This window comes from Myotis brandtii, unplaced genomic scaffold, assembly GCF_000412655.1.
Source record: "Myotis brandtii unplaced genomic scaffold, ASM41265v1 scaffold1012, whole genome shotgun sequence".
NCBI classification, from domain to species: domain Eukaryota; kingdom Metazoa; phylum Chordata; class Mammalia; order Chiroptera; family Vespertilionidae; genus Myotis; species Myotis brandtii.
In genome coordinates this window covers 333,772-351,632 of record NW_005353371.1, presented here as the reverse complement: position 1 = coordinate 351,632, position 17,861 = coordinate 333,772, and the positions used below count along the sequence as shown (strand labels likewise).

General features: G+C 40.7%; 1 protein-coding gene across 1 annotated transcript in view; it reads right to left on the bottom strand.

Moving 5' to 3' along the window:
* Positions 1–3,152: 3,152 nt before the first annotated feature.
* LOC102260832 (zinc finger protein 14-like) overlaps positions 3,153–17,861 on the bottom strand; it is a 15,725-nt gene continuing 1,016 nt past the window's right edge. Inside the window, exons 2-4 of the mRNA XM_014535234.1 lie at positions 5,406–5,532; positions 5,140–5,200; positions 3,153–4,747 (exon numbers count right to left, since the gene is read on the bottom strand). Of these exons, the coding sequence (XP_014390720.1) occupies positions 3,526–4,747; positions 5,140–5,200; positions 5,406–5,532 (1,410 nt within the window). The 3' untranslated portion in view covers positions 3,153–3,525. The remainder of the gene's footprint in view (positions 4,748–5,139; positions 5,201–5,405; positions 5,533–17,861) is intronic.

Below are 17,861 nucleotides of genomic sequence, written 5' to 3'. Positions count from 1 at the left end.
GTTGAGCATCAACCCATGAACCAGGAGGTCATGGTTCAATTCCCTGTCAGGGCACGTGCCCAGGTTGTGGGCTCGATCCCTAGTGTGGGGCGTGCAGGAGGCAGTCAATCAATGATTCTCTCTCATCATTGTTTCTCTCTCTCTTTCCCTTCCATTCTGAAATCAATTAAAAAATATTTAAAAAATCAATGAGACTTTCATGACAAAATTGTAATTATAAAAGAATTTAAAGTAAAATATGTCTGAGGAAAAATTACCTGAACTTTTTTTTTTAACAGCAGAAAGTGACCGAATTTATTATGTATGTACATATGGGCATTCCCTAAGAATATGAGATCCCAAGACTTGTCAAGCAGTTAAGGCTTACAAGTCATCTTGAATGAAGGAGAAAGGGGGTAGGTTGTGGCTTGAGACTTCAGAGGGCAGGAAAGCAATTTACCAAAATAAAATTACCTGAACTTGAATGCACATGATACAATAATTAAAGAAGAGATTTGCAGTTTATCTAGAAATTCATAATTATAAGGGGACATTTTCATATATCCCCTCAGGAAATTAAGAACAATTATTTGGTGACATACAACAGCTTAGAAAATGGTTAATAAAATATTCCTATGAAACTACAAAAGTGCTATTTTGACAAAAAAATGCACATACTTAATTTTTTTTTAATTATTGATTTCAGAGAGGAAGAGAGAGAGAGAGATAAACATCAATGATGAGAATCATTGTGCCTCCTGCACACCTCCTACTAGGGGTCGAGCCCACAACCCAGGCATGTGTCTTCCTGGTTCATAGGCTGACGCTCAACCACTGAGCCACATTGGCCAGGCACAATGCACAAACTTTTAATCACATACAATCAAACATAACTGGAAACATACTGAGGGATTCACTCAGCTTCAAGTAACAGGAAACACCCAGTCTTCCTGACAGGAGGAAGAGGCAGATTCTCACATGGAAGGACCAGGTTAAGGCAGCCACTGCACATGCAGCAGAGAAACAAACTCCCAGGTCCTTTTTGGCTGAAACATTGTAGATGTCATGGTCAATAAAGAACACATTCTAGCACTATTAACAGCATATTTCCTATACAAATTACATCTTATACGGATGTAATCTAGAGAAGAGGGGATTCAGACATCAGTTTCCAGATGGACACATGATGGCTTACAGAAAAATCCAAAGTGATGGATCTTTGATGTGAATCTTGAGAAAACATCAGTGGAAACCTACACCTCTAAGAAAGTGTAAATCAAATAACTGGTGGTGGTTATGAGGATAGTCTTAATTGGAAGGGCAAAGGATCATACTCAAAAGTCTTATACAACTGTCTCTTCCCTGTGTGGTGGTTTCAAAATCTGATGTGTTACTCATTTCTCCTTTTCAATCTCATGCAAGTGAGGCTACTTGTGAATCCTAAGATGGAACCATAAAGGAGATGAATTCTAAAAAACCTAGTTCCTAACATTACTGACAGAGGAGTGAATATCTCCAACTCTACATTTTTTTCCCCTTCTACAGGTCTCTCTTCTTCTTTTTATGTCTTTTCTAAAATCAAAGTCTATTCAACAAATAATCAGTCAGAATAAAGAACAATAAGGACCCAAATGTGAAAATATTAATTTCCATGAAACTATATTCTTTCATGTACTTGCCATATATAAAAGTTATTCCAAGTGTTCAATATTTTACTCCTGTCACCCCAGAAAAAGAGCTTCTTCAGTAAAAAAAAAAACAACAAAAAACAAAAAACAAAAAAAGGTAGACTATATTAGTGGACTAAGGATACCCGGAACTGTACAAAGCCAATAGGAAAATCCCAACAAATACCGAACTGTCATTTTATAATAGCACCTTCACACAGGACAAATAAAACAGTATAAAAATTTAATCTAATGGCACATTAGAAATACACTTCAGTTCACCCAGGGATCTAGCAGGCTTCAAAATGGAAAGAAAATATTAATTCATTTAAGGAAAAAGCGTTATCTAGCAATTTTATGTACTATTGCTGAAATAAAACTCCCAGTTATCTCACCTCAATATTTCTTTCTTAAGTTATTATAAATCTATATTGCAATGATGTATTTTACAAAACAAGCTTGATAAACACTATGTATATACAAACTTAAGATGAATTCTTTCATGTTGAAAGTTTTCTGGAACATTTTACATGGATTAATTTCCATCAAGCTTTCTCATGTCACATGTAATTTTATCTCTCTTCCCTGAGATTTTTCACATGTAAGGATGTGTGCATATTAAAGCCCTCCTCACACTGTTTATGTTCAAAGGTTTTATCCAGTGATTCCTTTCATGCTCTTGGAAGGACCTGGGATGACTTAAGTCTTCCCCACATTCAGATATAGTGTATCTGAAAATTTCCCACATTCCTTATATATCTATTATTTAAAATTTATTGATTTTTAGACTGGGAGAGGGATAGAAACATCAATGAGACAAAAACATCAACGTTGATTGGCTGCCTCCTGCATGCTCCCCACTGTGGATCGTACTCACAACCTGAATATGTGCTCTGACTGAGAATCAAACTGGCAACCTCGTTGCATGGGTCAATGCTCAACCACTAAGCCATACCAGCTGGGTCCACATCTCCTTTTATACTAAATTATGATCATTAATCAAAATGATACCCTCTCCCTACAGGTCACTTAATACAATCAAATTAATACTTGGATGATTGCCTTCACAGATCCATTCCCTTTCCTTTTTGGTGTTTCCACTGGGGAAAAACATTGGGCTTGTATAAATACCACTCGGCTCATAGAAAAAAAATTTAGGATAGGCTAGAACAGTGCATGCTCACTTCTGTTCAATAATTTGTGTGCAAAATGGAAACTTTCCCACATTTTTTACATTTAGTTTCTCTCTAGTGTGATTTCTTTTATGTCTTTGAAAACCTTGTAGAGAATGGAAAGCTTTAACTCATTGCTTACATTCATGGTGTGTCTCTCCTGTGAGTCCTTTCATGTTCTTGAAAATAACTGAGAGAACTGAACACTTTTCTAAATATTTTACATTCATAAATTTCTTCTCCAGTGTGACTTTTGTGTGTTTTTAAAGCTGTGAAATCGCTGTAACCATTGCCACACTGCTTACATTCATAGGGTTTTTCTGTGTGCGTCCTTTCACGTTTCCTAAGATACTTAAGACAACTGAACTCTTCCACATGTTTTACATTCATAATGTTTCTCTCTAGTGTAACTTCTTTCGTGTGTTTTTAAGGAAGTGTGATCACTATAACCTTTACCACATTGCTTACATTCATAGGGTTTCTCTCATGTGTGAGTCCTTTCATGTCTTCGAAGATAATTAAGACAAGTGACCTCTTTTCCACATGTTTTACATTCATAGGGTTCCTCTCCAATGTGACCTCTTTTGTGTTTTTAAGGAAGTGTGATTGTTATAACCTTTACCACATTGCTTACAGTCATAGTGTTTCTCTGCTATGTAAATCCACTCATGTGACTCTAGGGTAGTGTAATATCTGGCTTTACTATGTCATCTATATTCGTAAGGTTTCTCTTCAGTGTGATTCCTTTTATGTTTTCGAAGATAATTGGGACTACCGAATGCTTTACTACATGTTTTACATTCATAGGGCTTTTCTCCCATGTGACTTCTTTCGTGTGTTTTGAAGGAAGTGTGATCGCTGTAACATTTACCACATTGCTTACATTCATAGAGTTTCTCTCCTGTGTGAACTCTTTCATGTCTTCGAAAATTATTAAGATAATTGAACTCTTTCCCACATGTTTTACATTCATAGGGTTTCTCTCCAGTGTGAGATCTTCCATGTATTTGTAAAGAACTGTAATATCTAAAGGCTGATCCACAGTCCTTACATTTATAGGGTTTCTCTTCTGTGTGAATTCTTTGGTGTGTTTTTAAGGCAGTGCGACCACTGTAAGCTTTACCACATCCCATACATTCATAGCGTTTCTCTCCTGTGTGACTCATTTTGTGAGACTGTAAGGAACTGCAATATTTGAAGGCTTTGCCACATTGCTTACATTCATAGGGTTTCTCTCCTGTGTGCATCTTTCCATGTTTTCGAAGGTAACTGAGACAAGCGAATGCTTTCCTACAGGTTTTACATTCATAGGGTTTCTCTCCAGAGTGACTTCTTTCATGTGTTTTGAAGGAACTGTGATCTCTGTAGGCTTTACCACATTGCTTACATTCATAGGATTTCTCTCCAGTGTGACTCCTTCCAGGTATTTGATATAAACTGGGAGAAATGGATGCTTTCTCATTTTCCTTACGTTTATAAAGTTCATCTCCAGTGTGAATGGTCACGTGTGCTGGAAGGATTGAGAGATCACTAAATGCTACCCTGCATTCCTTATATTTAAAAAGTTTTTCCCCAGTATGAGTTTTTTCATCTACTTCAACATAGCTGGGACTGAAGGCTTCACCACATATATTATGTTCAAAAGGTTTCTCTCCATTGTGATTCCTTTCATGTTTTGTAATACACTGGAGATAACGTTTATATGGCTTCTCTCCATATTTCTGATAGTTACATGGCTTGTGTTCAGTGTGACATCTGACATTCCCATTATGAGACGAATGCTGTATGGAGGATTTCCCACACACACTGTATTTACATGGCTTTACTCCAAGCGATTGCTCATTCAGATTGAGATCTGAAATAGGGATGAAGTTGTCTTCACACTGACAACCCACTTTCCCATCACAGATTCTCTCTACCACAGGACTTCTGGAAAAAAGAAGAAGCATATTCTTCAGGATTTACTTATGATTTTATATTTATTAGAATATTTGAACTATATTTCTATGATTTATAGCAAAAAAGTAGGTTTTCTGCCTTGTTTAAATGGCTTAAATTGAATAAACGGGATGCCGTGCAAGAGGACTTCAGCCTTGCTATTATCAAACAGTGACATTCATACACAGGGTTTATTAACGCTGTTCTTCATTTGAACTAGTTTTCAAATACTGAATGCCTTTGTCATACATAAGAAAGTAATTTGGTGGAAATTTTCTGAGAGGTCAAATTTGAAGCAGGGTTTTTTGTTTGTTTCTTTTTAAAATTTCATAGCATAACAGGTTTCTCATGTAAAACAGTGTTTTCTATTGAGTGTGACTCACGTTCGTTTTCTCCTCTGGTTTCTGTACAGATATTCAATGTCATGGTTTTTCCAATTCTTTCCTAAAATACAGACCCAGAAAATTTATTCCAAAAGTAGTAGAAATTACAGAAACATCATTAGATTCTATTTCTATGATGAGCTGTGATCACGCCCAGTTTATTTATCAGTGTCCTCCCTTCCCACATTATACACATTAGAACAACTTTGATGGGCAAGAAACACTTGTCCTCTAATTAACAAGGTGAAGAAAGTTGTCATCCATACCTAAGGAGGCCAGGTTCCTGAAGGTTTCCCACATCACATCTCTGTAGAGTTTCTTCTGTGGAGTATCCATTAAAGCCCACTCCTCCAGAGTGAAGTTCACAGCCACATCCTCAAAGGTTACTGAGTCCTAAAATAGTACAAATATGTGCACAGTACATGAGACTGACAGCACTGGACACCCAGACTTTATTTACAGGAAGGTTACATATAATTCTGTTTTCTCCATATATTTAGTCTATGACTTTTATCATCAAAATATTCTGTGTTCACATTTACTTCCGTATAAATTTAACCTTATCATAAACACATGAAAATTAATACTTCTTTATAGTGATCACATTACATCTTATTTTTCTCTAATGGCAGGGGTCAGAGCATGATGAGAAATGACAAATGCTATTCAAATAAAACAAATATTATAATTTTAAGACTTCCACCCTGAGGGCTTCAGTCAAGATGGTGAAGTAGGTAAATGCTGTACTTGCATCCTCCCACAAGCACATTAAAATTACAACTATACTATAGAACAACCATCATTGAGAACCACCTAAAATTTGGCTGAAAAAAAATCCTATAACTAAGAATATAAAAAAGAAGCCACATTGAGACTGATAAGGGGTGGAAATACGCAATGAGCTGTTCTCTCACCCTTGTGTGGTGGTTAAAAATTAGGAGGGCTATATCAGCTACAGAAGTTCCCCCCTGAGGAGCAAGAGTTCCCAGCGCTGGGAAAAGAAGTTCCCATAACATCTGACTGTGAAAGCCAGTGGGGATGGAGGCTGAGTGAGACAGGGCTGCTGGAGTCCTAAGTATTCCTCCTAAAGGTCCTGTGCATGCACTTACTCAAACTCACTTGATCTGAGTTCCACTGCCGAGTCAGCAGCTCAAAAGACACAAGGGCCCTGACAGGTTTGGCTCAGTCGATGGAGCATCAGCCTGCAGACTGAAAGATCCCAGGTTCAATTCCAGTCAAGGGCATGTACCTTGGTTGCGGGCACATCCCCAATAGGAGGTGTGCAGGGGACAGCTAATCGATGTTTCTCTCTCATCGATGTTTCTAACTCTCTCTCCCTTCCTTTCTGTAAAAACTCAATAAAATATATATATATTTTAAAAAGACACCAGGAGGGAAGAACTGAATTGTCTGGATTTAAGGCAAGAGCTAGAGGGGCAGCTTTTTCCCAGACAGAAATGCTGGAAGAAGCCATTGTTCCTTTGCTGAGCCTTTCCCCATAGAGCCTGTAGGTGGCCATACCTGAGTCTCCATCAACCTGGATAAACTGCCCTGGTGACTCTCTGAAACGTTGCCCCACTCATCTTGCAGGTCCAGCCAAACTGTTTCCAGTGAATTTTCCACACAAAAGCCTGTCTTGGATCATGCTACAGACTTTCCTAAAATCCTTCAAAGATTCACAACACCTTTTTTTCCACTACCACCAAAGCATCTGGCCTCAACGTGCCCCATACCTCTTGCTAAGTGGTCCCAGACCTGACACTAGCGGTAGACCACCACAGATTGCATCTTGGCCTCTTCTAGGCACCTCCAAGCCCAGCACAATAGCAGACATCTGCAGATCACTTTGTCGTTCATACCAAGTGGCCTTGGGCAGGGTACAGATGGCAGCTGATCTTAGCCTGCACTTCCAATGAGGCCACAGAGACAGCGCACTTGGTGGCCAGCTTTATTATTTTTAATTTATTTTTTTGGTGGCCAGCTTTAGACTATGCCAGAGCACCATGCAACCACTTCCATGAGCGACATACTCAAGGGGCAGTCTGTGGTTGAGGCCAGATATTTTAGCCAATTGGCCTGAGGGTAAATCCTCCCATTGACATGCCAACCCCAACTGAGGCTAGACTACACCACCAGGGTGCACACAGCCCAAATAAGGGAACATCTGGAGTGCCCAGCTCAGGTAACTGGGGAGACTGTTTCACTGGGATCTACAGGATACCCACTACATAAGCCCACTCCACCAAGATCGGGAGACATAAAAACAAACACAGGGAGGCAGCCAAAATGAGAAGAGAAAGAAACATGTCCCAAATGAAAGAATAGACAAAATTCCAGAAAAAGAACTCAATGAAATGGAGGCAAGCAATCTACCACATGCAGTATTCAAAACATTGGTCATAAAAATGCTCAATGAACATAGAGGAAGAGTAGATATACTTAAGTGAGAATTTCAACAAAGAGATAGAAAACAAAAATGGAGATAGACCGCAGTCAGAAATGCAGAATACATAAGGAATCAACAGTAGAGTAGATGAAGCTTCTTATTGCAGAGAAGCTAGAGGGCAGATTTAGATCGGTTAATTAATATATCTTACATTTTATTTGAAATATGTCTCTTGAAAATCTGAGTGTGTTTTGCCTCTTTCTAGAAATTATGGAACGTATTCATAAAATATCCATCTAAAGAACGTTAATTGATTGCTTTTAGTTGTCATTAAGAAAGATCAAGTTTTCTGAGTTAACAATTATAATTAAATTGGAAAGAAATTATATGGTTTGGTAGAAGATATAAAATATGAAATACTTATTGCTCTAAAGCTGGTTATTTCTGAATGGATAAGAAGGTTTGTAAAGAAAGATCTTGAGGGAAATATATAGGTAATGAATTTAATTAGGTAAATGAATCTATCAAAAGTAAGCTAATATAGAATTTGTTTTGTTCTTTTTCAGTCTGTTAAAAGGGAAAAAAGTTTTTCCTATATCTGCCTAGAGAGCAAAGATTCTACATATCATTAAATAATCATATGTCATATTGTGTTAATCAGGTACTTGATTTCTTAAAAACCTCTCTCTTTAATCCTAAGAAGTCAAGTTTTGCTAGCCTGTGTTTGTGTGTGATTCCTATTGTTGTTACTTGGATAAATAATTTGTTTCATAATGACATATGATCTTTTGGCCAAGTATATTTCACAACCTTCCCGGGTCTTAAATTTTTTAAAAATATTTTTTTATTGATTTGAGAGGTAGGGAGAGGGGAGAGAGAGATAGAAACATCAATAATGAGAGAGAATCATTGATCGGCTGCCTCCCGCCCGTCCCCTACTGGGGATCGAGACCACAACTCAGGCATGTGCCCTTGACTGGAATTGAACCCGAAACCCTTCAGTCCTATGCTCTATCCACTGAGCCAAGCCAGCAAGGGCCTGGGTTTTAAATTTTAAGAGATTTTTTCTTGACTTAGAATTGGCTTTGAATCATTACAATTGGCTCCTGGAATATCTCAAGGATTTATTCTCTCTCCTTTCTAAAAAAGAAAGTTTAAACTAATTAGGCCTATTTGATATGTTTAAAGTATGTGGGCAGCTTTGTCAAATAAAGAAATAATAGCCCTGGCTGGATGGCAATTTTATTTTCTATGACAACTTTAGATAGAGAATCTAAAGGTTTTTGCAGATTGGCAAGCAAAGTAGCAGTTTTGTTGACTATAATTATCAATGTTTTAGATAAGTTATGTAAAACATGCTGGTGGGCCACCATTACCCACCATGGCAGGAGGGTATAACCAAAGAAGTATGTTCATCCCCATCAAGAATGTATCCTGGAACATGTCAAGCTACTTGAATAAATAGCTTGAACAAGTTAGTGGCTGGTCTCATTTCCTGGATGGACTGATAAAGTAGTAACTAATGAAGAAATTATATGGTTTAAAGTAGTAACAAATCTGGCATATGCAGATTTGACTAGCACTAACCAATTCCTGTATGCTGACATTAAAGTTCCATATAGGAACTACCAAGGACACTGCACATCCACATCCCCTCCACCTGATCTCTTTTTTGGTATGAATACTTCCTTGGTTAAACTCTCCTACCATGGTGGGAAATGGTGGCCCACCAGCATCTTTTACATAACTTCTCTCTCTATATATAAAAACCCTGCCTGCACTGAGATGCTAAGATGGTTTTGAAGGCATGAGCCTGCCATTTTCTCAGGTTGTCAACACCTGAATAAACCTCATTACTTCTCAACCAGAACCTGTCTCACAAGTTTGGCTTTCATGGCAGCAGGCAGCCAGAACTGCAGGTCATTTTCAAGGTTTTATGAAGAATAAAGAATGGAGCTCAGCCAGTGTTGCTCAGTGGTTGAGCATCAACCTGTACACCAAGCCGCTGGTTTGATTCCTGGTCAGGGCACATTGTGTGCTTGATCCCCAGTAGGGGGAGTGCAGAAAGCAGCCAATCAATGTTTCTATTTCTCTCTCCCTTTACCCTCAAACAAATAAAAAAACATATTTTTTAAAAGGGGGACCCATGATATTAAAGATGTCTAAAAAAAAGAATAAAGAATAGAGACAGTGGTCATCTATGGGGCAGGACAGAGATGAGTCAAAGACAGGAACACTAGGAAACCCTCACCACTGCCCACAGGCCGTTTATAAATCTTGACGATTCCAAAGGTGTTCATATTGTTATTACTAAGTCTTACTCCAATACAGGTTGTACAATCTTTTATTATTTTTATAGGATATGTTTATTGATTTGAGAGAGAGAGGTTGTGAATAAACCCACAACCTAGGTATGTGCCCTGACCGAGAACCAAACCCGCAATCTTTTGGTGTACAGGATGACCCTGCCAACCAACTGAGCCACTTGGCCAGGGCTGTACAATCTTTTCTGAATATATTTGATGAAAAAAATTAAGAAGTAACTAAGGTTGGAAAAGAATATAATTTATATGTTTGTCCTGTAATGTGGCAATCTGAGGTTTTATTCATGGTTCGGACAGAAAAACTGGTAACAAGCCAAGTGTCTTTAAAAAGAATGGGTTACATAAACTCATCATCATATATACTATTTCAAAACAAGGTTATTGATAATGAAAATATCTGGAGGATTTGCCAATAGAACAAATAATTGAAATATATACGCCATGTTACATTTCTTATAACCTGCAGAGAAAGATGAGACCCCCGGCCCCATCCAAGGTTTGGTTGATTGTGGAGACTAACAAAGGCCTAACAGGATGAAGGGGTTTATGATTACATAACTGAGGCGGAGTCTTGTGGAAAGCAGGGCAGGCCTCACAAACAGGTGCAAATTGCCTTGAGAGAGCAAGGAAAGGAGCCTAGCCTGTTTTTTTTGTTGTTGTTGTTTTAAATTAAATGTATTTTTATTGATTTCAGAGAGGAAGGGAGAGGGAGAGAGAGAAACATCAATGATGAGAAAGAATCATTGATTGGCTGCCTCCTGCACACCCCACACTGGGGCTCGAGCCCACAACCTGGGCATGTGCCCTGACAGGGAATCAAACCATGACCTTCTGGTTCATAGGTGGACACTCAACCAGAGCCATGTCGGCTGGGCTGGCCTGGGGTTTTGATTGAGGTTAGGGGTGGGCTAGGGTGAGAGTTCATATACACAGACACAGGGGGGGCTTTTATGGGCTGGATCTCCTGCAGCACCAAAGGAGTGAACAGCCAGGTTTTTATATCACCTTGTACAAATGTGGGACACACGGGGAAATGAAAGGGTTGTCAGCTGTCAAATAATAGAAAATATATCTCTTGGTCTCTGGACCAAGTTCCTGGCACAGAGCTCCTAAAACTTCTAAATTCCAAAGGGCACTAGGAGCACATTTTGTTCCAGTGAATAAACCCTGGTTGGGGATCTGAATAAGGGCTCTCACCAGAAAGATCAGACCATATTAGGGGTGTGGAATTCTCAGCCCCACTCCCATCCCGAAGAGAGGGCAGAGGGATTAAAAATGGAGTTAATACCTGATCATGCCTACACAAGGAAACCTCCATAAAATCCCAGTAAGGATGGGGTTCGAGAGCCTCCAGTTTGGTGAGCACATCCATGTAGTGGGAGGTTGAGGCACCCCAACAGACCTCACTCAGTCTTACTCTTCATCTGGCTATTGGTCTGGATCCTTTATCATATCCTCTAATACAGCGGTCGACAACCTGTCGGACCTCACGGACCACCAGTGGTCCGCGGACCAACGGTTGGCGACCGCTGCTCTACTCGTAATAAACGGGTAAATGTAACTGTGTGCCTTTTTTCTGAATTCTGTAAGCCACTCTAGCAAATTAATTGAACCCAAGCAGGAAGTTATGGGAACCTTTGATTTGGACAGAAGTTGAGAGAAAACTTGGGACATACTACCTGCAATAGTTATCTGAAGTTGTTTGGGGGGTGGGGTGGGGGGAGAATGTCTTATGGGACTGAGCCCTTAACCAGTGGGATCTGACCTTTTTCTGGGAAGATAGTGTTATTTGAGTTAAGGTGTAGGACACCCAGCTGGGATCACTGAGAATTGCTTGTTGTGAGAAAACCTTTCACACATTTGATGACTAGAACTGTCAGAAGTGAAAGTTAGAGAGAGAGAAAGTGAAGACTTGCCAGAGGGAAGAACTGGGGTTTTCCCTACTCAGGATGAATATTGGGTTCTTCCAACACATCAGCAGTCAAACATTGAAACGTGGAGTCAGAGACCTCTGATTTTTCATGTAGCACTATGGAGCTCAGGAGGTGCTATTCCCATTCTCACAAGAAAATAGCAAAGAAACTTAAAATCAATGACTCTTCTAAGATCTGTCACAGAATTAAGGTCACAGGGCAACCCACCACCTTCAGAATTGGAAAGAGACAGAAGATAACCATGCCGGAAACTATTTATTGTCTTCACTAGCTGAGCATAGAGTAGAGACCCCCAAAAGCTAGTGACCTTTGAAGCCCTAGCAAAGGTCGGGGCTGTGCACCACCCAGTTAATCTAGATAATGGTAGCTTAAGCATCATCCCCACCTTAGTTCACTTAATTCCTTAGATGCTTATGTAAATCCTTGTTGATTATTGTTGATTAGATATTCTGCCTATTTCTGGAAATTGTCTGCTGATGAGCTAATCTGTGTGTCATTGAAGTCTCCTTACCTAAGGGCTACCCCAGATCAATAAAAGGTTGGAGCGGCCTGAGCATCGGTGGAAGTCCTTCTGGACTTGCCAGCCTGGTCCCCCAACATTTCCAAATTGTCTCTTGTCTCTTTTCTCTCTCATTTGTGTGCGGCTCCTCTTTTCAGATCCCGAACCCTAATCCATGCGGGACGTGGAAGGAAACACACGACATAACCAGGCTGAAATATGCCTACAATATTCTGCTCTCTTTAATGAGGCCTGTTCTCAAAGATTCTGTTTCACCAGAGCCTGACTGGAATTTTACCATCATCAAACTGACGTGGGGAGGGAAATTGCCAATTTGAGACCCTTCTAGATGTTCTCCCTGACCCAAGTTGAGGCTGTGCGCAGACACTTAGAAACACATGAGCCCTGGCTGGTGTGCCTCAGTGGGTTGAGCATTGTCCTGTGCACTGAACAGTCTCCAGTTTGATTCCCAGTCAGGGCACATGCACAGGTTTCAGGTTCCGTCCCTGGTTGGGGTAAGCATGGGAGGCAATCTTGATCAATGTTTCTCTCTCACATCAGTGTTCTCTCTCTCTTCCCCTCTCCCTTTCTCACTCTCTAAAATCAATAAAAACATCAAACACATAAGAGCCACGCCAGTGTGGCTCAATGGTTAAGCATCAACCTATGAACCAGGAGGCCATGGTTCAATTGCTGGTTAGGGCACATGCCCGAATTGTGGACTCCATCTCCTGCGTGTGCAGGAGGCAGCCAATCAATGATTCTCTCTCATCACTAATGTTTTTATCTCTCCCTCTCCCTTCCTCTCTGAAATCAATAAAAAATATATTTACAAAATATCAAATCAGACTTATTTTAGGAACTATGCAAGCAGAAAGAAAGTTTTGTGAAATGAAGTGTTCAAACAAAAACTACCCAACTAGAATTGTGTGTCAATCAAAATTATCCTTCAAAAATGAGGGAGAAATAAAGTCTTTCTGAGATAAACAAAAATCAAGGAAATCTGTCCCTGGTACACCTGCCTTGCAAAAAATATTAAATTTGTCCGGAAGAAGGTAATGATGAAAGGGAGAATGCTATGAATGAATACATGAAGGTTAAATAAAATTATTTGGTTTTGTTATTTAATCTAACAGAGAACATTTTGTTCAAAGTGATAACAGCTACCACATTTCAATGAATAAGCGCAATGTTAGAAGGGACAGGGAGGGAAGAATTGGGAATACTCTTTTGAGGAACTTGTACATCCAGGGAAGGAGTAATAGAGTTACTTCAAAGGCAACAAATAGAAACTAGTAAAATATGGTAGATAATAATCCAACTATAATCATGTGCTGCTAATGATGGGAATATGTTCTGAGAAATTCGTTGTTAGACAATTTTGTCATTGTGCAAATATCACAGAGTGCACTTACACAAACCTAGACAGTAGAGCCTATTATTCTATGACATCCAGGCTACATGGAATATTACTGTTGTGTATGCAGTCTGTCATGCCGTTATATTGTGCATAACTGCATATCAATAATTACTTGAAATATCAATGGTCTAAATGCAACACATGGAAGACAGACACTGTCATCGCAGATAAAATAACAAATAGTGCCTACAAGAATCACACTTTAGATAAAAAGATATAGATAAAAAGTAAAAGATGGAGAAACATATATCATCCCAACACCAAACCAAAAAAAGAGCTGGCATAGCTGTACTATAATTTCAGAGGAAGCAGACTTCAGAGGAAGAAAAATTCAGAGAGAAAAACAGGAGCAATCACATAATGATAAAGGATTAGTTCCCCAAGAGGACATAGCAGTCCTTGGTGGGTATGTGCTTAACAACAGAGGGACAAAATGCTTGGCGGGGTGAGGGGGGGGAGCAGGGGGAGAATAGTACTGCAAAGAGAAACAGATAAATCCATCATTATAGTTGGAGACATCAACACCTGCTCCATTAGTAATTAAGAGTTCCAGCAGGCAGAAAATCAAAAAGAACACAGATATGGACACCCAGATGCATGAAGCGCAAAGACCCCTAAACAGGTTGAGCCAAACGGAGACTTCACCAAGTTGCATTATAAGCAAATTATCAAAAATCAAAGACAAAGAACTTTGAAAGGTGTGAGAAACCGATATAGGGTTAAGCCTCCGACTGACCTGCTGGCAAAGTCACAAACAAGTCCCAGCTTAGAGGGCTCAGTCCTCTTAGCATAATTAGGCTTGGCCTTATAGCACTCCCCAGATCTTACCTGGGAAGCTAATGGGCTGAGGGAAGTGCAGGGAGTGTAAACATGATCAAAACAGGTGAAACTCACAAGAACTGTGTAACTATGGTAACCACTGCCTTGTTTACCTCTGTCTATAAAAGGTCGGTGGGGCCTGTGCACGGGTGGAAGTCCTTCCTCTTGAGTTGGACTTACCCGCCTGGTCCCCCAATATTTCCAAATTATCTCTTGTCTTTTCTCTTTCATTTGTGTGCGGCTCCTCTTCCAGACCCGAACCCTGAACCACGCAGGACGTGGAGGGAAACATTTTACGACAGAAAGGTAGCAAGAAAAAAGTGATGCATCACATACAAGGAAACCCCCGTTTCTGCATTTCTCAACTGACACCTCGAGGACATTAGAGTAGCATGATATGCACAAAATGTTGAAAGAAACTGCCAATCAAGAGAATCATTGATGGGCTGCCTCCTGCACGCCCCCTACTGGGGATCGAGCCCACAACCTGGGCATGTGCCCTTGGCTGAATCAAACCCAGGACCCTTCAGTCCGAAGGCCGACGCTCTATCCACTGAGCCAAACCAACCAGGGCTCAAGATTTGCTTAAATACATTTTACATTTGTTGAAAAAATGGATAATGAAGAAAAGTGACTAAATAGTTTCAAGGTGACAAACCCAGGAAGGGTGTAGAGAAGACTGTACACAAGTTAGATCTAGGCAGATTAGAGACTGATACCCTAAATCCCCTCAGACCCGATAGACTCCCTCCCTGTGTCCCACAGGGAGTTGCTTACAGGAACAGGCCATTGCTTTGCCCCAGGGCAAGTATTTAAAGTGTTTTTCCTTGCCATACTGGTTTGGCTCAGTGGATGGAGCGTCGGCCTGCAGACTGAAGGGTTCCAGGTTCGATTCCAGTAAGGGCATGTACCTTGGTTGTAGGCACATCCCCAGTAGGGAGTGTGCAGGAGGCAGCTGATCGATGTTTCTAACTATCCCTCTCCCCTCTGTAAAAAGTCAATAAAATATATTTAAAAAAATAAATAAAGTGTTTTTTCCTAATCTGGGGTGGGCAAGCACCAGTACACCAGTCCTTCCTGCCCTGTTCTATTTAATTACATAATGCTGGCCATGGCAGGATATCCGCATGGTCTTGCCTGCACCCACACAGGGTCCCCCTGGAGGCAGTTTCCCTTCATAAACTCGTGATGCAATGCTGGAGTTGTCAGCCTCTTTTGTCTGTCTCTTGGCCGGGACAGTATCACAGAGGGGCAGTATGACAGGAGATAATGGAGGGAAGTTTCAAAAAAGAACCTCCCCCCAAAGGACTGCCCATAGGATACCGGTGCCCAGGAAAGATCCTGAGGGTAAAGGAATGGGGATTCACAGAGCATATTCCACGTGGTATTCACAACTTTCCCCTCACATAAAATAATCTTTAATGTGAGGCATCCACTGAAGGTGGGAAAATATGAACAATTACATGCTGGCCAGTGTGGCTTGGTTGATTGGAGCATTGTCCCCTACACTCAGGGAAACTAGAGCCAAAGGCCTGCACTAGGCAGTGGATAAAGGATCCAAAGGAAAGAAACACAAGCATTGGAATCAGCTCAGAGGAGCAGCCTGCTTCCCACAGGACAGGAGAGCCACTTTCAGAAGGTTCCACATCCTAGAGTCCCAGCGGTTCTCAACCTGTGGGTCGCGACCCCTTTGGCGTTCGAACGACCCTTTCACAGGGGTCGCCTAAGACCATCCTGCATATCAGATATTTACATTACGATTCATAACAGTAGCAACATTACAGTTATGAAGTAGCAACGAAAATAATTTTATGGTTGGGTCACATGAGGAACTGTATTTAAAGGGCCAGAAGGTTAAGAACCACTGCTGTAAGCCATATTTCTAGTTCAACAAGAAAAACCACTGGGGGAGGGGAGGCGGGTGGGCAGGCAAGACGAGGTGTTGGGAGGGGTGTATGGAGGGATTGAGCAAAAAAGAAAAGACAGAAAAAAACTCATGAACAGGGACTACACTGGTACTGCCAGGGGGAGGGAGGGGGAGGAGGATATAGGAGGGATAAATTATTATGGGCAAAGACTTGATTTGGGGAGGCTAACACACAATTCAGTGGACAGGTGATGTGTTGTAGAAAAAAAAAAGAAAAACCACAAGTACTTATTACTTTCAGAAAATAATGATTTGCTATTTCTATGACAAGAAGAAAGTTCTTAATTAAGCACACTTGAACACTTCTGATGTTCAAATCTTAAGCCCTGGACTTCCATTTGAGCACCCTCCCTCCTCAAAACAAAAGAATGAAGGCACTTCAGAAAAGTACAGAAATTTATAGACACCGCTCAGGGGAGGAAAATGAGAAACACTAAGTTCAAATGCATTCGATGTAACACTGGAATTTTTTTTCTTCCTGAAATTGATCTCTCATACCTCTTTGGAAATAACTATTTTATATCACCTTTCAAGATTATTGATTAAATACATTTTATACTCACTGACAAATGGACACCAAAAACAAAGTAAATACGTCTTTTTAAGTGACAATCCCAGGGAAGGGGCCGAACACCCAGAAAAGTTTCCAAAGAGGATCTCCACCCAAGGACTTCCTAGGATATCTGTGCCCAGAGAGGGTCCTGGGACAGGGGGACAGGGATTTCATACAACGTATTCCAGGTGGTGATCCTCAGCTTTCCTCTCATTTAAACACAACTACACACAAAAAATAAATATTTATTTTTAAAATTGATTTTAGAGAGAAAGGAAGAGGGGGGTGTGGGAGAAAGGGAGAGAGATTTGTTTTCCACTTATTATGCATTCGTGTGTTGCTTCTTGTGTGCCCTGACCTGGGATCGAACCCACAACGCTGAAGCCAACTGAGCGACTCGGGCAGGGCAACAACAAAAAATAATAAATAAATCTTTCAAGTGAGTCATCCATTGAATGTAGAAAAATGATAAACAATCAATATATATCTGTTTTAGAAATGCCCGCTGGAAGAGAAACAGTTGATGCTCTGAATCGGAGACCAAAGGCGGCGTTCGAGAATGCAGGCAGAAATATGAACATTTATGGATTTATTGCCAGTCCCAGGAAGAGCCAGGCCGGAGGGAAAGGGTCGTGGGTTTGAGACCCCGCCCCCCGAACATTTCAAAAACTTCAGGTCTCTGAGAAGAAGGGACCGGGGACCACAGACCACAGCTCCTCCCACGCACGAACCCCCGGAGGCCGAGTCCCAATGACCCCTGGGAACTCCCCGTGGTCCCCGCACCATCCAGGAGACTCGGGGCTGTGGGTGCAGAGCTGCCCGGAGGCTCCGGGACCCAAGTCCCCGCGCCCCGCGATGGC